This window comes from Amyelois transitella, chromosome 20 (genome assembly GCF_032362555.1).
Source record: "Amyelois transitella isolate CPQ chromosome 20, ilAmyTran1.1, whole genome shotgun sequence".
NCBI lineage: Eukaryota > Metazoa > Arthropoda > Insecta > Lepidoptera > Pyralidae > Amyelois > Amyelois transitella.
Genome location: NC_083523.1, coordinates 7,941,884 through 7,965,747, shown reverse-complemented (window position 1 = coordinate 7,965,747; position 23,864 = coordinate 7,941,884). Strand labels below are relative to the sequence as shown.

Here is a 23,864-nt window from a genome sequence, read left to right as displayed (position 1 = left end):
TAACAGCTTTAAAAATAAAATGGTTCTACAGCACGTTGAATATACTACGAACTATATTTTATTTCTCAGAAAATATTGAACAAATTGATCGATTTACAAGGACATTCTAAAGTGCTTAAATTCAGAACTATTTAATGTAATTTGTGATAATATTGTCATTGAAATCACGAGGTAAACAGCCATTCACTAAATACGTATATAATTTACAAATCTACTCGTGTAAGATCAGAACCTACAATAAAAGGTAAAATAAAGAAAGTAAATTTTTTCACTATGATCACATATTAGGCTTCTGTGGACCCTTTAGTTGAATTGAAAATTCAAAATAAAATAAAAACAAAAAACATATTTATAACTGATTTATTCCTTTCATAAATAAACTAAATCAAATATCAAGACGCAATAAAACTAATTGATAAAGCGGCGAATATTTACATAAAAAGGACGATTAAAATTATTTTGATAAAATAATCATAATAAAATTTACAACTTAAAAATTTAAGGCCGTATAAATCGACTTTACTGCTGAGCAGTATGGCATAAGGTCGTTAGCTATTTGGAATATATTCGCGTCTAACACAACATGCACTCAAATAAGAGTCTTAAATCATGCTTTGTATTTAAATTTTACATTGACAAGATTTGAGGAACGGGTTAATTATGTCTAAAGCTTGATTTTAAGAAACATATGTGAATGCAGCTTTAGAGTGTTAGGGTAAATACGACCACGATCCAACATAATCAGTCGTTTGACCATCACATCGCAGTTTTTAACATACTAACTTTATAATCGCGTATAAAATCATACTGGGATGTGCGTGCCAAGCTAATTTCATAATATTCAAATGATAATACTTTTGAAAAAAATTACATGTTCACGTAATTAATATGGAAATAATTTTACAAAAGTATACAATTATTGCACAGTAAACGCGTACTCAGAAGGTCCCAATCAACAGATCTAACATACAATTTAATAAAATGATATTAAATATCATTAAATGGGTTAAATTAAACGATAATTATATAAAATAAGCAGTCAACCGTCTAAGGAGACACTTTATCGTCGAAATATGTTCTGAAATTCGACTCATTATTTTTGATTGGCTAGTACTAAATCGCCTTTTTATTCACAATAACCAAAAGATACCTATATTTTTTAATGTTTTATTGAAAATCAAGACTTATGGCTGTGACATTATTTTTGTTAAATCATCAATAAAGTTTTGACCAGACCTAAATAGATATGGAGAGCCATAAACGCCATTTTGAATTGACTAAGTGCTTCTTAGACAGTTACAATGTAAAGAAATAACATCATAATTTTATAAAACATACTATGCACTATGTGAACAAATATATTTACAAACGATATACTAGTACTGTAAGAATTTTAACTGTTAAACCAATTTTAAAGTCTATATACTGTGTTTTCACAAACATCTACCTACACGTTCAAGCGATTAATATTATTTATGTGTTTTATACATATACGTTATATTTAGATAATGCGGCAACACAGATAATTGCTACGTAATCCTACAATAGATTAACTGGAAAAATATTAATGAAAGATTTTACACACTGCCAACACTTTCTTAATTCCAATACTTTGTTCAAATCATTGCAATAAATAAAAATAAACATCTCGTAATACTTCGAAATTGCGTCGCAGTCTTTAAAAAAAAAATATCACAAATAAATTTTCCTTCAAGTATATATATTATTCCGTGGCTTCGTTTGGACGGGGCTGCATTATAGTACATTTAATTTAACTGTTATTTTAAGGTTTATTTAGTAAAAGTATTTTTATGTTACAAATAAACATGATTTTGTACAAAGTATTGCCATTTTTTAATGATGTACAGATTAAAAATCCCGACCTGATAACAAAAAAACTGCAATGTAGGATTTGATATAATTTTCTTTTGGAAATAAATAATGAGAAGAAAATGTAGATCACGTGAAAAGCACCTAGTCCATATATTCACAACATCCAAACGATTTACACCCGTAATATCTAACATTATAACAATCTAATGTGATAACTCGCTATTCGTAATATATTGTATTTTTTTATGATAAATACATTTTTACACAATAATATGGTGAATATGGATACTGTTGCTACCAAAGCGGTTAATGCTGCCATTCTTTTTATATGTATATATTGCAACACTGGAGACACTATCTTAAATTCTTTAATTTAGAACATGAGTAAAGATACGAGAAACCAGTGATACCTCTAATAGAACCTAATGTATTATATAATATGCAGTTATTACATTTATACACGTTTCAATATAGATAATGTTTGCCCATCTTTTCAAACTAGACGTTTTTTCGTACATTGAACTAAACTAATTCATCTCAACTAAAGTCATAAATGCCGACTACGCATGCAAATTAAGTTGTCTATAGGCAAACAGGGTTTTTTTTTTAGTAAATACAAATAATTTTGACAATAATGAATATTAACAACTACTATGAAATTTAACATTTAAACACGAAATATGTATTTCATATACCATTTCGTGATTTAAGTCACATACTGAAAATCGTTGATATTCATAAATCATTCAGGAAAATAATATTTGCACTGACTAAAAAAATAAAGCCTGTAGGTATAGGGTGATCTTTTAAACACCAGACTGGTTTAGAAGATATATTAAAAATCTTAAAATTATAAGAAAAATAATGTCCAGTGCCTTTTATAATCTCAATTCAACAAAGAAAGTATGAATAGAAGACGTTACGGACATCAATTTGAAATTGTGGTATTTACCACGCTAAAAATCGAGTAAATTTTATTTAAACATGTTTGCAATTATTTTTTGTAAGATATTTAAAAAAAATCATCTGGTGTTTATAATCACAATGTTATAAGTATTATGCTGCAGTAATACTGCCGCTAAAATATATTATGATCTTTGTACAAATATGGAATGTGATGTGTGTAGAAATTTGAAAAACGAAAATATTACATGCACCATTTTCATAAGAAATTTCATTGAAAACAAAAATGTTCATAAGTCAATTGTTTTTCATAAAAAGACTATGACATGATTATACTTAAAATAAATTTTCTATTAAAAATAAAATTCATTCTTTCATAATTTATTTAAATACCGATTGTTACTCATAAATTATTAGATCAATCTTCATATCACGGTATTAGCTCAGGGCATAAAAATGAGCAATAAATAACAGATAAGTACAGCAAACCGCACATCAAATAAATCTCTAAGTCCAACTACTTGCTAACAAAATTGCTATGAATTAAAGTGCCATTTTTGATTTTAGTCCCGTCAAAATATATTTATATATGTATTACAGGTTAAATAATTTTCCAAAATTAATTTATTTGATTAATTGACATGCGGCCGACTGTACATTTCCCAAGTGACGTCACAGGCCGAACCAAGGCCAAGAGTATTGAAATGTCACAACGACTAATGTTGAACAAGAATTTTCCTACCCAATTCAATTTACCGTGCTGTAAGAACTAATTTATGACTAAACAAAGCTTTTGCGGTAACTATGAACACAGTAAATGACCTAGGAAGGTTTGATGAAGAGCGCCGTAACATATTTTTGCAAGAATAGAAATACCTACTCGGGCTACACTTATTTGATTTAGAAGTAAGACCCGAATGCTTTCATCTCATCATTTAATAAATAACGTATTATTACATTATTACGTTCAGAAATATATTCAAAACATATTTAAAGTGCAATTCCGTATTTGAAATACGACGGTACAATCGCGGAAAAAAGTGGTATCAAATAACAATTTTTCTCCAAATTCAAAATTCGAATATCGAAATTGTTGTTCGATTCGAATCAGTATATGAGGCCGAGGCATTTGGGTCAGACATTTGCCAGTTTAGCTAAATTGGTTTGTGGTGGGCTGTGGGGGGACCGCTGGTCGCATCGGTGGGGCCATCCCCATGGGCATCATTGGGGCTCCAGGCATCCCCATTACCATGCCTGGCTGTTGCTGTAATTAGATTGTCACGGTTAATTATAAAACCTTTTGTTCTTACCTCTTTTTTCCGTAAACAATATAGAAAGTAAGTTTCGTCTATAAGAAAAAATATTTAGAACCCAAATATATTTTTTTCGCTGATCTTGCAATCAGGTAGGTGGTATTTTTTCTTAATAAGTAATTTATTTTTAATCACGCATAAAAACTAAAGCTATGATTAAGCCACTGCATTCGTTTCACGAACTATCACAAATTATAAATCTTTCCTTTTATAATATCAGATATATACATCTGTCAGTCAATGACTATTCTTTTCAAAAAACAAAGTGATGAAGGATGTAATACTCTGATGGTTTTTGAACATAAGTACGAATGAGACATCGATCGAACTTATCATGCGAACGGCCATTCACATCCGAAGAACACAACACTCATGCTAAAAGTCAACATATACCAACCTTCTAGTAGAATACTCGATAGATTGTAAGCTGGATTATGGCTTAAAGTTATCAGATAAGTTACCTTTACATTTTAATTGATTTGATCGTAGTGATGAAAAGTAAGAACATATTTCCAAAAAGGTTTGAACGATTTTTGTACTTTTTCTATGATATGAATGTCAACCAAAGAAGTGATGTAATGCCACTAAAATAAAGCAACAAAAAGTGATAAAAATAAAAAAATAGCAAACTTACCATCATAAAATGCGGAGGGTGATATGTATGGGGCAAGGTGTGGGGCATTGGTGGGAGGTTCATGCCTGGACCCTGAAAAATAAATGCTGGCATGCTACGGGAGAAAGAAAAAAATAATGCACAAAGAAAATACGGCTCTAGCGTAATACTCAAATTTTAGCATAAGAGTAAATTTAGCGCAAAGAAAATCATTATGCGACATTAAAAAGCAAAAAGGAAGTAACATAACATGAGTTTAACATTTTGTACAAAACTTTCAATCTTATTTTTCGTATTGCCTGTCTTTTCTCACTTTTTATAGTGACATGAAATTATGTAGAAACAAGATTTCGGTTGGCAGCAACAATCATCATGCTACATGAAGACAATATCATCCCACAAATATTACAACAATAACAACAACCAACGGATATTTAAGTTAATAACAGTATAACCACTTTTATAAGTTACACCGATCTACCAGCGCGGAAATACTTGAACCTATCAGAAAGTGTCATTTGAATTCGCGAACTGGACTCATTTTGTTTTTGGATTTTAAGTAAAGCGCACTTGTAAAAAGGTCGTTATTTTATTGAGATTAAGCGGTAGCTATCTAACGCCATTAAACGCCATCGAAAATTGTCGATGTGACTTAAAAAATAGGTAGTACTGTAATAAAATTGGGATTATATATTAATTTAAACTGGCTGGCCGATCACGATAGTCAAGTCACAGTAGTTGCTGCTAACCAAAACCTGTCGTATCTTACCATAGGCCTATATCCCGCTCCGGTGGTGGCTTGCATCGGCTGTGGGCTCCAAGTGGCGCCGGGCTTGGAGGTGGTCTTCGGAGAATTCCACTGCATCGGTCTACGTACACGGCACAGGTCAAAACATGCGGACTGTGCGTACGAGCTCGTATGGATTCAGTCAGATGTGCCACACATGAATATGAGAGCTAAACTATCGTTTTCAAGGTTTTTTTTTATAATTTGATCTTTTACTATCTATTTATGATTGTAGAGTTATAAAATCTGGGGGGGGGGACGGGACTGAGTGTGAGCAGTAAATCAGGGTTAGTAATATAAATACTATAAATTATGTAGATCCTGCAGACTAGAATGTGGGATAAAAGAAGAAGAGAATATAAGGACGATGAAACGCTTGTTTTTCGGTTCGAATTAAAATACATGTAACTGTCAGTCAGTACTAAAAAGCTGCATAACGTCAAAATGTATGGCATATTTATTTTAACATAAAAACCCATATGACTGGAATCACGTACGAACCCATACAAGATGAAGTGTCTAAAGTGAAAGCATCTTCAAAACGTGCAAGTGTATTTATTTAATGCAAAAACAATATAAAACAAACATCTATGTTGCAAAATCATAATTAAGTTGCTTTCACTTGGTAATTTTAGCAAAATGACAAGGTTTGATGTCTCAAAATAGCATTATTATAAAAAAGTAACGGTATGCAAGAATATGATGATATAAAATATTTACTTAATGGAAACTAGCAAATTTTTTTCACGAACACATTACTTGGACAATACTTAGGTACAAAACAAAATTCATGATAAAAACGAGTAAAATAATTCACTCAATTTTGTATCCGAAACAAAGTTGTACTACATTTTTAAATGTATTATGAATCGACAAATCGATTATGCAATCAATAACAAAAATACGATTCGATGCTGCATTGCTTTAATCACTTTTGTTATTGAGTGTACCAATAAAATAATAAAAAATGTTTAGTTAAAATTTTTTTTCTAATATCTACTATGGTAGCGCTATCTAAAATCACATTTCTTAAGAACATTCTCCAAAAGAAATAAGCATGTGAATTATCAAGTTCAATACATAATTCAACTATTTTCCTAGCAATATTAGCTGTTCAAATCGGATTTCCATTTTTTTGGTATCAAAATTGTTAAAATCTCCCCTGCTCAATTTTTATATAAATATACTTTAACTTTTATTTCCAAATTAAGTAGATATCGAGAATAATTCGTAATCATTGTCTTAAGATGGGTTCTAAGAGTTTTTGTAAGTCTTACTATTTTTTGTTGGAAACTGTCTGACTTCAAAACAAAGAAAAACCACAATTTTTTTTTAATCAATCTGGTATATTTGGAAACAAAAGGAAAGGTAGCTTTTTATAAAGAGAAGAGCGTAATAGGAGTATTTGAAAAAAAAAAAAATTCTTACTTCTGAGCTGCAGCGCTCTTATTGATGGTCAAGTTATTGGCCAACTGAGCGAGTGACGAGTCCAGATCGCCCGTTAGCACTTTCCCGGGCTGTTGTTGTTGGGGCGGTTGACCTGCGGAATTGTACCTTATTTATATCGGGGTAAAGGCTATTTTGAACGAGGCGATGATGAGGTGATGTATCAATCTAAGCGACAAAGATTTCTACGAATATACTCAGCCCGCGAAATGGCACGCGCGACGCCGTTATTATAGCCCGAAAACTATCGCTGTCATGCTACGGTTGTAGAAAGACATATATGAATAATGGAAAATATTTGCCTTATAATATTATCTCAGTAATTTAGAAGAAAGTTCTTGCGAAATTAGGCCTTATTGAGTAAGATAATGGGTTGTTGAAGTTATGTGATTTAAGATCAATATTCTACGTGCAAAGTTCGCCAAGAAGAGATAGCTCTTAAATATAAGGCGTAGTTTTAGATATAATCTGTGTACGAATGTCACTTACATAAAATGGGTACAACGATTTTGATTAAAATTCGAATTATAATTCAATGAGGAAACATTGACATGACGAAGAATGAATAGTGGAAAGTGCATTTTTTCTATAATAAATATTTACAAATGATAATACACAACATATATATAAGATGTTATTATTATACACATACACAAAATAAACAACATAAATAATAAACCACAACATCTAAACGGGGCGTGTCTATATTATTAACGCAAAACGCAGTGCCTTGCCAAATTAAATCTGTAAGCGCATCTGGCTGGAAACACTAAAAAATTAAAAAAAAAAGAACAACAAAAAAACGTTTCATCCAAATTTAAATTCCGAACCCATAGCCGCCATTGGCACCATCGGTTGTCGCGCGGGAGATCCGAACATCGTTGGTTGGGTCATCGGCATCGTCATGACGTCACTGAACGGCGGTTGGTTGGCCATCGGCTGGGGCTGTTGTGTGATTGGTTGGGATTTGGCTGGGGATCCTCCAAGGGACATGCGCATGACGTCTTCGAGGTCGTCGAAGGCGGATTTGGGTTGTGGGGGGTGCGCGGGGGGTGGGGGGCGTGCGGGGGACGCGGTCGGGACGGGGGCGGGGAGCTCGCCCATACCCATGAACGGGTTAGCCGCCGCAGCTTGCGTGAGAAAGTACATATTATTTATAATAACCAACACCATAAGAGATAGAACAGTTTAGAAATTACAAGGGTTTGGTGACATTGTAAATTTCAATAAATAAAATTATTTCATTTCAATAAAATATTAAAATTATAGGTGATTTTGTTTCATCATACTTTTGGACGTAACTATACTGAATTGTAATTATTGTTATTTGTTTAAGTTATTGAAGTACATTACTTTTATACAATCCATATATATATAATCAAAAAATAATTCACCTTACAATTAATGTAAAAAAAAAAGCAGTTTCTAATGTAAAGTACACAATTTTCAAAATTTTGTGTTACAAAACTATTGCATATCATATCACTTGACAATAGATATTTACTTTTCTTTATACCAATCAATTTTTCAGTACCAAAAACGCAACAAATTCACAATGACACCGCACACCACACAGCGGGTGATATCTACAAAAGCGCCTCACCTGTCGTGTCAGTGTTACTGAAAACGTTAGTGAAGTTAGCCTCGGACACGAACGTGTTGTTCTGTGCCGGGAACGCGGCCCCGAACCCGTTGCTCTGTTGTTGCTGCGGCCACAGCGGCTGGGCCGCGGCGGGTTGAACGCCCGAAGCTAAAACGGTGCACAGCCGCGTCAAATACACCTACTTAGTACTTTTTTTTTAATTACTGGCCAGTGTGACACTTATTAAAAAAAAAAATACGCCAAGTAATTCGAAATTTCATAATTCGAAATAACGGGAAGAACTGGCCAGTGGTAACTTTATGAAAAGTACCTAAAGTCTCTCTTGGGCACAGCCGCGTCAAATATCTAGGTAATTAAATTGTGTGCCACGGAGGCGTCCTTTTTTTAATTATTCGCCAGTGTTGTTACTAACTAAACGTTATGTATCCTTGATATATTTTATTTCCAAATTCAATTGGAAACCCTGGCCAGCTATAATGTCTTTGTAGATATGAGCCGGTCTCGATTGTAGGTATTTTATGACTAAATTTTTGTTTGATTTGAATTTGAAATAGCATTTTAATTAAGATCAAACGAAAATTCAGAGTAAAATTGAAAGGAAAGGTAACAGGAAACTTTACGACTTAAGCTCTTTATGTGAATAACAATGCAGAAATAAACGCGAATTTATTTCTAAATGGGTAAATTTGTTTATAAGGCTGCATTGTTATAGAATTTGTGCTTCAACCATCCCCGTAAGCTTGGGATGTGCTTTTATAATACAGTGTAAGGTTTCTAATATATGGTCAATTTTATTCGCATTTGTTTGAGCGAGACAGATAAATAAATTTAAAGTAAGTGTGACAGAGACACATACTAAATCCACGTAAATGCGAAATGTAAAATCGGCCATTCAGCAATATTACAATTAAGTTTCTTTACAGTGACAAAATATAAAAGATTAGTCAGCATATTAATTTAGAAATACCTATGTTAATTATAGTTGCTATATTTTATATGCACAATATTATTTACTTTAATACTTTTTAGTATACTTATTTCTTAACTGAATTATCTCATTATTCTTCGTCCTGGCGTTAGATCCGGTGACATCCTCCTCCTCTGTAGAAAAGTCCAGGATGCGCCTTTCACTCTATTTCGTTGCGTCAAATTTGTACACGTAACCTCCGCAACATTTGCAGGGGAATCAAACCCTTTTTGCATCACATTTAATTGTCTGAATGTGCTGGATTCCCTCATCTTAAGAAGAGCATGGCAAACATTGAAAAAAGATATTGCAATTCTAAATATTTGACCTAAATCCTACGTCCAATATAACTAGACCTCACCTCCGAACATATCAGCGAACGGATTGCCCAGTGAGAGCAAATCATCAGAGGCCTTGTTAGACTGGGCGGTAGTATCCGCCGGGCTCGGACCAAACAAGTCTACTATCGACTGGTTCTGGTTATTGGGCGCCGCAGTTGAAAGGAACGGATTGTTCGCCGCCGAGTTGGTCGGAGATTGCACCTTGTTCTGTAAAGATAAGTTCGAGATTAGAATGATTGGTGGGCGGACTTTATATCCCTTTAACCGAAAAGTACGTTTGAATCAAGAGCATATGTATTTCAATACCACAAATGAGTCTGTGACAAGCATGTGACAAGAAACAGTTTCAGAACAGACAAATTTATCCGTCATATCACTTTCTGACTGATATAATTAGAAAGAGATGTGAAAAAGCCTGTTCCATTATAATTGGCTTATTATTATTGATACAATAAATGCAAATTGGATTTAATGATAATTGCATATGATGGAAAACACAATGGAATTTAAACCCCTTTGAGAAATAAACAGCACATTCAAATTTAGAACATACATTTTTTAATGAACACAAATGAATACTTTCTTGCCAGCATGTAATCGATTTGTTACCGAATGATTCCTATCGAACCTTCGAAAAATCGTTTTCTTTTGTCCCACCGTTAACAACTCATTTGAATACGGGGTTTTTTTTTAACTCCAACACTGCATAATAACATAAATCAAGAGACAGATGCCAAAACAATTATACAATTGAAATATTAACCTTATGCTGTAGCCTTAGAAATGGACAACCCAATACCTATTACCAACGAGACAAATAAGCGATATAGACATAAATTCCTTAATTTTTCACAATCCCACATAAAAAATATATACTGTTTTGATTTCTATCTTACAAGTATGACCGATATATCTTCGTCGCCTGTCAGTTGATCCCCTTGGAATAAATGGACCTGTGAATTTTTTATAACCATCTTAGTGTACCTAAATTAAATTACAAGAGACTGAAGTGGAATAACAAATATGGCAGAAGGTTTTCATTTGCGTGGTTCTTATTCAGTCATATCAAGGTTCAATGTCTTAAAAAGGAGACCCATTAGATGACCTAATTGTCAATATTTCAATCTTTTTTTTTCAGTGACGTGTAGACGCACCGCACTCTTCTCTTTTCGCAATTTAGACTCTTCGCTGTGATTGGCTCAGCGCGTCGTATTCTTCGCTGTGATTGGTTGATGTCGTGTGACGTTTAGAGATGTCACCAAAGTTACCTTGTATTGGTTCATAGCGGCCTCTTCCTCAGCCAATGCCTGTTGTTTCAGCGTGTCGTCTATGAAGAGTGGGGACGCGCCGTTGGCTTGGTTGTCCAGCCTGGTAGAAGCGGCCGCGTTGCCGAACGATGAAGATGTGGATGAAAGCGCACCCATCACGCTTGCAACGTTCTTTTGGGCGCTGAAATGATAACATAATATATTTTAGATATTAAAACTACATCTTTCCACTTTTGCAAGCTTAAAAGAAGAAAAAAGACAGTGATTTTTTATCGTATCCCTCCAATTTTCTCCAATTCGTGTAAATTAAAGAAAAATAATTAAAAAAAAGAGACAGAGGAGAATGGAAATTTTCCTCTTTCTGATAAGTCTAATTTGAAATATTGTTATTTGTTGTTATTGTAATTTTTTCATTCTGATATTCTGTATTTTCTTTTTTTTTTCTTTATTCAGTATTTTCAATAGGCATTCCATTGGTTAACTTTCCAAATGTAAATATTTTTTTGGTAAGAGTTTGGCCAGTGTGCAGTTTGTGTCACCTTGCTTATTTAACTTTTGAAATCCAAATGTATCTAATTCAATTGTTCAATATTTATGGCTCATGTAAAGTCATCTGTAATATTTCATTAAGCTTCCAAATTCAAATTAGATTTCTTTTTTATTTTATGGCTAGCATGAATTTACATACCTGGCGGTCTGCGTGGGAGTGTTAGCGGCGGATCCCTTCTTTCCCTCGAGCGCGGCGAGGTGGCCCTCTAGAGCGTCCAGAAGACTGCTGGGGGCCTTCGTCAGATCCGGGATATCGCCCTTGTCTATACCCACGTTTTCAGCTACCTGTAACGTATTCAAAAACTGAATTACTGAAACTCGTCTTCCTTATATTCTATTAAAAAAAATATATTTCATAAGTATAACTCTCTTTCACGAAACTGAAAGCTGACGCCGAGGTTGAGTTAAACAAAAAAGGTTTCTCATGCCACGCCATAACTATTAAATATTTTTTACTGTCCACAATTAAAGTCTCGGCTTTTTCAAATGGTACTTTGAGCCGGATAACAATACATAAATTTATAACAACCCTATCCACTCTGACGAATTATTTTTTATTTAAATAAATTCTACTGTTACGTCTAAGTATTTCCCAAGCAAATGGTGAATTATTGATAGGTTTATAATGAAGACGCCATTGCAGCTTTAAACCAGTGCAGATGAATGCATTTTTTGCAAGTTAAACTTCAACTCCACAAAATGGTCCTTCGAGCCGGATAGCCATACCTTTAAGAACTCTCCGACCCTATCCATCCTGATGAGGAACTTCTTATAGAGGTCGAGAGCCTCGCGACAATTCTTCTTGTTCATGTCGAAGTACTTCTCCAGCAGATTTATTATGCCGTCGTTGTAACAGGCGAACAATCTGGAAATAACATAAAGAATATTTTAAAATTCTGCATCTCATCGCTAGCTGTGCAGTCGAACTCTATCAAAGCGTCTAACCGAGCTTGAAACACTGCATAGCAGGTTTTTGTTTCTCTAAGACATTCATCACTGCTGGATTTACGGTTCTCCAAATATTTCCGCATTGACTGGTACGATTCCGCGTCATCTTGCAGTCTAAATAAGGTAGTCGGAGAACCTGGTAATTAGTTTACCTAAACTGCCTTTGGGGGACTTGGTCGCCATTCTAGAAACTTCTTTCGCTATCGACGATCGTCCGTTCTACGCGCTATCGGCTGGGCTTTATCGATGACTTTTGTTTTTCTCCTAATATGATATGAGGTATACGTCACCTGATGAGATCCCGGAAGAGCAGCATGAAGCACATGCTGATGACGCCATTGGTCAGATCATTGGCTGTGCAGTCGAACTCCAGCAGGGCGTCCAACTGGGCTTGTAGTACTGGGAGGGTTTTGAGCAGTTTCTCTGCGTTCATCATGCGGAGAGAGCCCTCCTCTTTACTGAAAAAGAAAATAATGAAATTGAGAATTTTTTTTTGAAGTTGCGGGGTAGATAGAGTCAATAGTCTTGAAAAGACTGATATGCCACGCTCAGCTTGTTGACTTATAGAATAGAGATTCAAATAGTGACAGTTTGCTAATCCATCCACCTAAAATAAGATTTTCAAAATTATAAGCCTTTCCCTTAGTCACCTTTTACGACATCAATGAGAAAGCGATTGAGTGATGTGTAATACTATTCTTTTTTCGATTGGTGCCGGGAACCACACGGCACGGCCTAAGTTAGGTAGAACAACTGACTTGTACAAGGTGAAATACAAGTAATAAACTGAATTTTTCATATACTGACCCCCTCTTAACTTTGCAGAAGTCAAAGGCAACAGTCCTGTAGGACAGCGCCTTCTCATTCAAGTACTTGGCGTACCGCCGGATGAACGGCGACATGTCATACCCTGTGTGAAAAATAAAAAAATGAATGCTCTATGGTCAAACGCAAAACAAATTCCCGCCTATTTTGACATTGACATACGACACGAAAGCGCAGTGACAAACCCATTATTTTGATTAATACAATTTAATCGAATTATATTATTAATAATGAATTCTAAATTCCCTCTTTTAAATTACTCAATCTTTGTTTTTAATATACACTTTAATTAACATAAATCATGATCAACCTATTGTCCCCAATAAAGATATGGTATATGACATTATTGTACCACCAATGACAGATAAATCTTTGGAAGCCTCATACAGTGTGGTGCGCGTAAGCAATCGTGCTTCAAAACAAACAACATGCAACGTGATAAAAATTGCTAAGTGTCTATTACATTAACAATAGTGCGAAATATTAGCAATTTAATGCAAAATGACAATATACATTAGCCTATCTAAATGTGTGAGAATTAAAACTAAGTGGCACCAATAATGAGCAGTTTGGTCCCGATGCTCAAGCTAATTGAAAATAATTGTATGTGCCATTAAAACAAATGGTGACACTTATGACTCGTTTCATTATAATTTTGTTTAATATAAACATTGCAAAAAGTTCTACACGTAATAATCGATGAATTATTAAAAATTCGTTTTAGAATTGTGAGTTTTTGTCTTCATATCTAATGCTATTAAAATTTTAATTCAATACATTCTTTACAAGAAAATAGATCTTGAGCAGGGAACTTCACACTTATTTACACTAAAATATAATGAACAATTGATAACAAATGCACAACAAAACAAAAGCATGATATTAAACTTTTATACTTTGTAAGTATTTAACAAAAATTAATAAAAAAACATATACATATTTGCTCTGTATGATACATTTCAACTAATGTTTAATTATAATTAATTAAAGTCATTTATGGATTTAAAAAAAATAGCAAATGGTATTTACGTAACCCAATTCGTCAGTATCATTTTTCCTAGTACCATAACCGAGGAATGATACTGCAAGCATATACATGCCTATAACAATAAATCAAATTAAAAAAAAAGTATAAAATAGTTGTTGTAGGTGAAACGAAAGATGGGACAGTAGTCCTATACTTGACAATTGCACCCATAATACCCAAACATCAATCAAAGCTTTTTATAGCCTCAAGACCTACATATAAAGTATTTGACATTTGGAAAATCATAAAGAATAAATTATTTTGAAAAAAATTTTGACGTAAAAAGTATTCAAACACTTTAATCGTACAGTCTTTGTTGGCGAGTTTACATGAACTTAGAAATGAATGATGCTAACTTTTGATATTAAACATTCGCTAGACTGCAATGGTGACAAAGGTTCGGTTATCAACTTAAAAGATTTTATTGTGATATCACTAGTAAGGGGAGAGTACCAATCTAAGACGCCCTGCTTTTTTTTAAAATAAAATTTAGCGTTACTAAGTTCATGTAAACATGGTGTAAAACTCTTACTACTTCTACGCAGACGGACAGTCACAAAGCCGCCATTTTGTTTTTGAACTCACCAATCCGGGCACCGGCCGCGCCTTCCGAAAGCAATAGGAAATAGAAAATTTCGTTTTAGATATACACGAATTTTAATACAGCAAGACAGTGAACAGGAATTATTTATTTTACAAACAGACATGCCAAAATAGTTTACGAGATTATTTTAATTTACGTTTAGGTAAATTAGAAAAAAAAAACATACTTGATTATAATGTTTTGTTCAATGGGAAAGATTAAAAGTAATAATACATATTTTTTTAATTACTATTTAAGCAAAATAAAAAGTCCCATTATGAGGGAACACATAGGTCTGTATATAAAAAAAAAAACAATTTTAAAAAAATTAAAACGATCCTTATTATTCTAATTCAAGGCGAACCTAGTAATCGGAACAACAATCATAATAATTATGTAGTTTGTGATGCTTAAATTAACCCAAACCACATGCTTTCAATCATAATTGCATAATATTAAAGTACTTATAGAAGAAAATGGAGGAAGTTCCTTAATGTGATTAAAATACAGTCAAACGTTTCATTAAAATTTTAGTTCAGCGACATTACAATTTTAGCGAATTAAATAATTAATAATAAATTTCCAAGTAACACTAGCTTATCCTTTAGACATTTTTATTTATTTGATACCTTGTTCTTGAGAAGGTTTCAATTTGTTCGGTAAATCTCAAATCAAAACAACTCATAAAACAGTGACAATTGTAAAAAGTAAATTCATTTCATATTAATTAAGAGAAAAAATGCAGTCTGTTCAAACGCGGCCATTTTAATAAAACCAATGTAGTCTTAACAGCTGTTTATTGCTTCCGCGAAATATGAAGATTGAACAATGGTGTGATTAAAACATTTTTCTAAATATAACACGGTCAATTAAAGAATGCTTCACAGAATTGTGATACGAACGACATAGCAATAGAACAAACTTTCTTCACGTATGATTTATAAATTGCAGATACTGTGTTTTAAAACGGACCAATCATAAAATATATATTTCATAAAATATAAATATATATATAACGGTTATATGATGTAAAACCTTTTACATAGAATACATATAATATACATACAAATTAATCAATACAAACATAATATCACACCTCTTTCAGTGATGTTAGTCATAGCAGTCAGAGACTAAAAAGTAATGACATGATATTTTATGGCTGTCCATAGTTTTATTCAAAAACACATTTCTCCAAATATTTGACTTAAATTATTGTCCATAATAAATATAATAATTGCTAGGATAAATTGAACTTTCATTATATTCATAAACAAAAGTAATAAGCTTCACAGATGATATAACACCTTACGTAACGGTTACATAATTTCTGCCTGCGCGTAGGCGTAGGTAGAGACGTTGTAAAAAGTTCTTATGTTTGGCTAAATTTCAGATCACGTTCAGATATTATCGATTTCAGATAACTGAAACGCCCACATGTTATTTAATGGTAAAAGTAATTTATTAAAACATTCCGTTAAACTCATAAAGTTATGGATGGAAAGTGGTGAATCTTTAAATATTATTAGAATAAAAACATGTTTATATGTGGATGAAGCGAAGGAAGTATGCAGAGATCGTGGCAAGTGGAAAGATGTAGCCTACACCTCCGCAAAAGAGGCGTGATTTTATGTATGTATGTATGTTTATTATCAAGAAACTATAATGTTAAAAATAACCCCAACAAGGTTATCATTGGCTATCCCTTGCAATCATTCCTGTAAAGTAATTTGAATAATTTGTTATCAATCCAGCAAGGTATGACCTTGTATGCCGGCATCAATATTTGTTATCTTGTTATGTCAGTGTTCTCTATTAAAAATATCACAACATATTTAATTCGTCAAGTTTAATTTTTGAAGCAGAAGTGATGTCTCACTTCGTCAACTCGCTCATGCTACGCGAATGGACGCCTCCCATTTAACTTTTTATCGCATATAATTTTATTATCTCGTTCGATTTAATAAAGTATAGGCAAGTTTAGGCGGTATTAGGATTACATTGGCCATAGAGATTCATTGAGATCTCAAATGTAAATTTTGTATAATTGAAATTTCTCATCATAACTAATTCCCAATTGTTTTTCCAATAGTTGTCTTCAAAATGTCCCTTCAGTACATAACTTTTAATTCTATGCCATTGGGCGCCATAGCAATACATCCCACTTTTTTATCATTATTTACAAACATTTTTTATCTCTTGAAAAAAAACTAACAAATAGACATGTAAAAAAAACTCGCTCTAGACGCGTGTCGACGACCCAGGAGGTCATTGGTCAACGCCCCTCGCAATCACATAGTATGTTTTTATCGTACGTGCATTATCACTGCTGGTAGGCGGTGCCAAGATTATTTTGGCAATGTATATTATGTACTTTCTAGTATATTTTGCATAAATACGTCCTATATCTGCACCTTTGATAATGATAGTTGGTCATCATACTTCTGGCGTACTTGGTTATATCTTCACGTCACTGGAGAGGAGCCTCACCTAAGACCATGATCCTGGGTTGGGAAGGTATTTACACGAATTTATTTCCGTCTATCCTCCGTAAACTTTGAAGATGAACCTAATGCATATTGTATCATGATTAGGTTACTCATCCAGTTGATATGTCCAGGTTACCTCATGATGTTTTCTCTCACCGAAAATAATCACATTTGAAACTGCCACAATGTCCGTCACTCTCATTAATTTTTCAGAACACCTTGACTGTTCAACTGATATAAAAAAGTGCAGCTATCACTTCTTAAGACATTCTATTTCGGTCCACTACCACGAGTATAGTCACATTATTCTCACGACGTCATGGAGGCAGGTCTTTCGAACGGATATTCGACCAATAGGAACGCTCTATACATACGTTTACTGCGTAATAAATAGGTAGGTAGTCTATTTCTATATTCGTTTGGACAATGCGATGATTGAAACATGCCGTTATTTGTTGACATGGCAGTTTGTATGTTTTTTCGTAAAGTAAATATTTACAATTCTTGATAATATTGATGTAAGTCACTGAATTTTTTTTAGAAATTTGTTGATTCGATTTTTTTTACTCATATTACCTACTACATTTAGTCTCTCGCAATACGATGATTTATTTAACACATATTAAGTACAAAGGAGAACTTTTAAGATCTATATTTAAGTAGCATGTGAACAAATATTTATATTACATTTATCTTCACATTGTTAATAAGTCCACAACTAGAAATATCTTTTGCAAACATTCGCATGCATTGCATTCGCATGTCTCATGGCTATAAATTACTTTTTTTCAGTACCTATAGAATTGACCTGTGTGTGTGTGTCGTAAAATATGTATATCCTACCTACCATTAGTAGGGGATTCTAATATCCGCGTTTCGATAACTTGTGAAAGCGGAAGCAATAAACAAGATAGTTCTGACTCAACTCGCAAAATACGAGAATTTGATATGAACAATGGAATATATTAAAAATCCTTTAAACATAGAAAATAATAAAGGCCGATATTTTTTTAAGAAACAACAATATCCATATATTAATTTTTGGTGTATATTTTGATAGGTACAGTGGACCGCATAAAATGATAGCACTAACATATCTTAGATGTATCAAAACTTGTAAGTATACTTTTCTGTGTAGCTCACTGTCCTATAACCGATTTAATTTAAAATATTTAGTAAATTATGAAAACAAATAAATACATACCTTGTACTCCACTTTTATCTAAGAAATTACTGAGTTGAAATGTTGAATTACTCGATGCTAGGTATTGTGTAAACCTCTGAAAAACAAAAATATAACAGAATTAGTATAGAAAAAAAATCATATCAGTACAATATATAAAATTATTTATATCAACCAACCAGCAACCTAACTATGGTTAATTTTATTACTACCATTTTGGCAAACAAGATTCTAAATATTGAAAATGGGAATTAAACAAAAAAAGAAATGATGTAGAAAAACTTTAATATTTCAAAGAATGACTTAAGCGAGTTCAGCTTACATCATGGGGTATATTAAAAAAATATATCTGCAGTAACTGCAGTTACGGGAGGTACATACACAAAAGCTGTAAGTTTTGACTACAAAAGTTTATTTAAAACTATATAGCTATGGATTTAGGGGCGGAGGTTTATTGTTTAGAGCGCCAGGAAAAACGCAAAGGAAATAAGTGCGGTCTAAAATAAGGATCAGGTGTCGTAATTCAGACCTTTTCCCACAAACGTCGTCTGCCTTTTGCATAAAATATTTGATTGACAGAAGGTTAAAGTTGGTTTTTGATCGGGACGGTTACGGATAGTATATTCGTTACATAAAAGATCGTAGTCACAGGCGAAGACGAGGATTAATGTCAGTTTGCGTAGCATGGCACGAGCGACGCCGTTATTATCGCGCGAAAAACTATAGCTGTCCCGTTTCACGTGTAATAAAGAGCGAAACAGCGATTGTTTTTCGAGCGATAAAAAAGGCGTCGCGCGTGCCGTGTTCCGGGGGCACGATGACTAAAATAACATTAGCGAACCCCAGGTCACAAAATTTGGTGGCAAAGTGGACGCTCTGGGAACACGCAAAGATGAGAGAGAGAGATTATAATTATTATAATAACATTGTGAAGAACGGAAAAATAACTATATATAAATATAATATACGTTTTGTTCAATGAGACGACCTCTAAATCTTAATATCTGAGCAGGTCAAAGATCTAAACCTTTTATAAAAACTAGATCGATCTGAGTCTGACATCATTTTAACTGTACCTATGTTATGTATGTGTGATTCATAATACGTTTTTATGATAGCAATGTTTATTCATGAGGAAATGCTAGCGAAACACTAGTCGGAGTGATTACATGCCCAGAATTTGTTTAATCTACATATCATGCTGATGACGACAATATGACGAATATGAAATATCTAATAAAGTAATAAAGGGTAATGTAAAATTCTGAATTAAATAACTTTTTTTAAAGCTTGGCGCTTTTTTTAAGAAACTTTGTTTCAAACAAACATATGTTATTGTTTTTTGTTTCCCAAACAAAACGGTGAATGTTGAATAGAATCGACACATAAATCATTAACGTGTTTGTTTATCCCAAGAACAGATATGGTTTAAAAGTAACCATCATTGATGTTTATTTATAAAGGTACCTTACTTTAACCCGCACTTTATTTGCGCAAATAAAGTGCCAACCTAAAAATCTATTTTAAAAAATAAAAAAAAAGTGCCTTATTTTCCCACGACTTTATTCCCTCACCGTAAGAGCATCGATAAGCAATCTTTACGTAACATATAAAACATGAACAGTTAGTACCAATACAATAAAAACCCGAGGCGTCAGACCCTTTGACCTCGAACATTGCTAGACAATAGCGCCGGCGATGCACGGGCGGTATGTAATGAAGAAGGACAAGCATGAACTCTATTGACACAAGTGGTTCGGTTGCATACGACGATCTTGTAACGTATTATTGGTATGTTAGGGTTGGCATCTTTGCAAACGATGAATTGTTATGTAATAAAATATAGTTTTTAAAGCTTGTAAAAAGCTCGAGCGGACTATAGATTCTACAGGACCTGAAAACTGTATGCAAAATCGCGAATATTGAAGAAAATTACAACTATATTTTCTTCATCCTGGCGCAATTCCTCACTTTGGAAAGGAGCCAGGGGTCTGGTTTCGACACGAAGCGACTCTCATAGTCTCATCTAACCTCTGCAACCTTTTGAAGAGAACCTTACACACATTGTATGATTATTATATTTCACATTGCCTGAATGTGTTGGTTACTTGGCGATATTTCCTTCGCGGGTAGCATCAGAAAACGCTCAAATCCTGCTGTGGACGTAAGTTTTATGAATAAACAGATTCAAAATTACCTATACGATTATATGATTAGGAGAGCTCCTAGTCGCTTTGCGTTCAATCATGCTGTGAATGGGTTTTTCCTTCGGCTGATCAATAATTGGTACATCCTAATTTGATATTATGTATGGATATGTATTTTATGTATCTTGTACGTATTCATGCATTTTTTTGTAATGTATGTATTTTGCAGTATGCATGTGCACTTTATCGCACCACCAACATCAAGTTTTCTGTTTGGTCAGCTGGTTGACTGGTAGAGAATGCCAAACGGCATTAAGTCCGCCTTTTGCACACTTTTTTGTGCAATAAAATTTTAAATTAATAAATATACTATAATAGAATCCCCGATAGCTTTTTACTGTTACAAATCTTATCAGGCTTCTATACAGGTGCTTATAATGACATCACAGCTAACTACATTGTAAGATGCGAGCAGTCTGAACATAAAGAGGTTTTCGATGAGAATAATATAATCTTATCGATCAGGTTATGAGTGAACAGTGGATTTTATAAGTACGGAGTAGCAACCTGTCATTTTTTTTATCTCACTTCCGTCATAAAGCTTTACAACCGCATGTTGTCTTTCAGTTTTTCAAGACTGTTGGCACTGTTAACCCATGAAGGAACAAAAACGTAATTAGAAAAAAAATATGTTCTGTTGTTGGCGTACACTAATATTACGTCTTTCAATGCTTACGAGTTAGACAAAGCCAATAGTCAGAAGTTTAGAAAGCAAAGTTGAGCTGAATGATTTAATGATGGAATTGAGATTCAGAAATAATGTGAGGTATGTAAAACATAACATAACATAAAATCACGCCTCTTTCCCTGAGGGGTAGGCAGCCAGGTATGTAGGTGGCGCTTTTCCTAATTTTGATTGACACTGGCGCTATATGGCAGAATCTTTAATGTTGATACACTTGGTGCCATATCTTTTAGGTTTTTGGTAAGATTTGATTTATTCTTTATGTTATTAAAAACTAGCTTTCCCCCGCGACTCCGTCCGCGTGGATGTCGGTCTTCGCGTAGATGGTTTATTTCTCCATTTTATTTTCAGTCCTGTCAATTTAGACCAAAAAATAGGAATGAAGCTACATTAATTCCCAGCAAGCTGAAAATGAGTATAATTGTTTAAAACACAATCAAAAGCATTATTTCATAATTCCCCATGATTCCGGTTTAAGGAAAAAAATTACCCAAGGTCAAAGGTAAGAAAATGGGATTTTCACGATTTTCTTCAAAACGGTAAGTTTTATAGGAAAATTACCTCAGACATAGATTGTAGATCATAAAGATATCTATAAAAAGGAATCAATATTTTTTTTCAATAATGCTACCGTTTCTGAGATATTACGATGCAAAAAGTTGCAAGCGTCATAATATGCATAAGCACGTCTCGTATATACTCTATGTAGCAGTAATATAAGTAAAAATATTGTTCTGTCGGTAATTTTAACTTGAATTCAAAATATAAAATATACATAAGTATAATGAAACCCAGTCCCTTCATTTATACTGTAGTGAAACCTTGAGACAACATCTGTCTCTCTGTTTAATTGTGTACGTGGCTAGGGTCGTATAGCTGCTTTATCTCAGAATGCTCAACACATGAAATACCGTTAATAATAGTTGTCCTTGCGGGGATACCGTTGTCGGCTATGGACACCACGGCCTCTCATGCCCTAGGAGTGCCGGCCGTTTAGGGCGCCATGCCGCCCTAAATGATATAATCCTCCTAGAACCAAACGGTCTGGCTCGGGATGATGCCAAGAGACCGGATGGTATGACTTTGGTACCCTGGAGATTGGGGCGGCCTTTGGTGTGGGATGCTACTTGTGTCGCCACACTTGCGCCGACTCATCTTCAGGTTACTAAATCTAAGGCCGTTTTGCTTCAAATGAGGCAAAAAACCTCAAAAGGCGCAAATATGTAGTTATCGGGATCAAAGTTTACATCAGATGGCAAGTGTGATAGTGATATTGAAAGGAGAGTGAACGCGGGGAACATGGTGAATGGAGCTTTGCATGCCTTTATGAGCAGTCAGAAACTATCCAAAAAGGCTCGACTGGCTGTGCACAGGGGCGTGTTGGTCCCGACATTAATGTATGGGAGTGAAAATTGGGTATGGCAAAAGAAGCACGAAAGCAGAATAAATGCAGTGGAAATGAGAGCGTTAAGGAGTATGTTGGGTGTGAAATTGAGTGACCGGATAAGGAACAGTGTGATAAGGGACTGTTGTGATGTGAAAGAAGATGTAGTTACAGGAATAGAAAAGGGTATGTTGAGATGGTTCGGTCATGTGGAGAGGATGAATGAAAACAGGTTGACTAAGCAGATATACATGGAGAGTGTGGAGGGAAAGGTCGGGGTGGGAAGACCTAGACGAACATATCTTGATCAAATTAAGGACGTTCTGGTAAAGGGTCAGGTCAAAAGTACCTGAAACCGCCGAGCTTGCATGAAGAGAGTTATGAATGTAGATGAAGCAAAGGAAGTATGCAGGGATCGTGGCAAGTGGAAAGAGGTAGTCTCTGCCTACCCCTCCGGGAAAGAGGCGTGATTTTATGTATGTATGTATGTAGTTATCGGTAATATCTATACTTTTGAACCTTTTGGGGTAGAAACTCTGGGACCGGGGGGCCTATCTGCCCATCAGCTTTTCCGACATTTGTCGAAAAAGCTAATTGAGGTATATCTTGACCGGAGGGCTGGAAATTATCTGGCTCAGAGAATCAGCATTGCCATTCGAATTGGCAATGCTGCCAGCCTTCTGGGCACATTCCCGCATGTTGATGCTATGCAAGGACTGTACAATTTATAAATTAAATTTTAGTTTGTAGTCATCTTTTTTCTTTCTTTTTATAAGTAGCTTTAGTTTTAATTTGATTATTGCATTGAATTTGATAATTGTAACCTCTATTATTGTCCTAAGATGATTTTCTTCACTTAGGGTTATTCTATTTTTTTTTTAAATAATAAATACGAAAGTTAGTCTTGAGTGCC

At 34.0% G+C, this 23,864-nt stretch overlaps 2 protein-coding genes across 5 annotated transcripts in view; both read right to left on the bottom strand.

Annotated features, from left to right (window-relative positions):
• Positions 1 to 346: 346 nt before the first annotated feature.
• LOC106131597 (phosphatidylinositol-binding clathrin assembly protein LAP) overlaps positions 347 to 23,864 on the bottom strand; it is a 38,385-nt gene continuing 14,867 nt past the window's right edge. The window contains exons 3-16 of one of the 4 annotated variants that reach the window (XM_013330742.2): positions 18,697 to 18,772; positions 15,009 to 15,029; positions 13,379 to 13,481; positions 12,862 to 13,029; positions 12,350 to 12,488; positions 11,763 to 11,908; positions 11,075 to 11,255; positions 10,703 to 10,759; positions 9,827 to 10,013; positions 8,499 to 8,645; positions 6,878 to 6,989; positions 5,432 to 5,531; positions 4,684 to 4,755; positions 347 to 4,000 (exon numbers count right to left, since the gene is read on the bottom strand). In XM_013330742.2, the coding sequence (XP_013186196.1) occupies positions 3,887 to 4,000; positions 4,684 to 4,755; positions 5,432 to 5,531; positions 6,878 to 6,989; positions 8,499 to 8,645; positions 9,827 to 10,013; positions 10,703 to 10,759; positions 11,075 to 11,255; positions 11,763 to 11,908; positions 12,350 to 12,488; positions 12,862 to 13,029; positions 13,379 to 13,481; positions 15,009 to 15,029; positions 18,697 to 18,772 (1,623 nt within the window). In that variant the 3' untranslated portion in view covers positions 347 to 3,886. The remainder of the gene's footprint in view (positions 4,001 to 4,683; positions 4,756 to 5,431; positions 5,532 to 6,877; positions 6,990 to 8,498; positions 8,646 to 9,826; positions 10,014 to 10,702; positions 10,760 to 11,074; positions 11,256 to 11,762; positions 11,909 to 12,349; positions 12,489 to 12,861; positions 13,030 to 13,378; positions 13,482 to 15,008; positions 15,030 to 18,696; positions 18,773 to 23,864) is intronic. The other 3 variants (XM_013330745.2, XM_013330744.2, XM_013330746.2) reach the window with 3 other exon arrangements.
• LOC132902973 (uncharacterized) lies at positions 6,996 to 8,184 on the bottom strand. The gene has a single exon (XM_060950085.1). It carries the CDS (start codon positions 8,066 to 8,068, stop codon positions 7,703 to 7,705), a length of 366 nt encoding a protein of 121 aa, XP_060806068.1. The 5' UTR covers positions 8,069 to 8,184; the 3' UTR covers positions 6,996 to 7,702.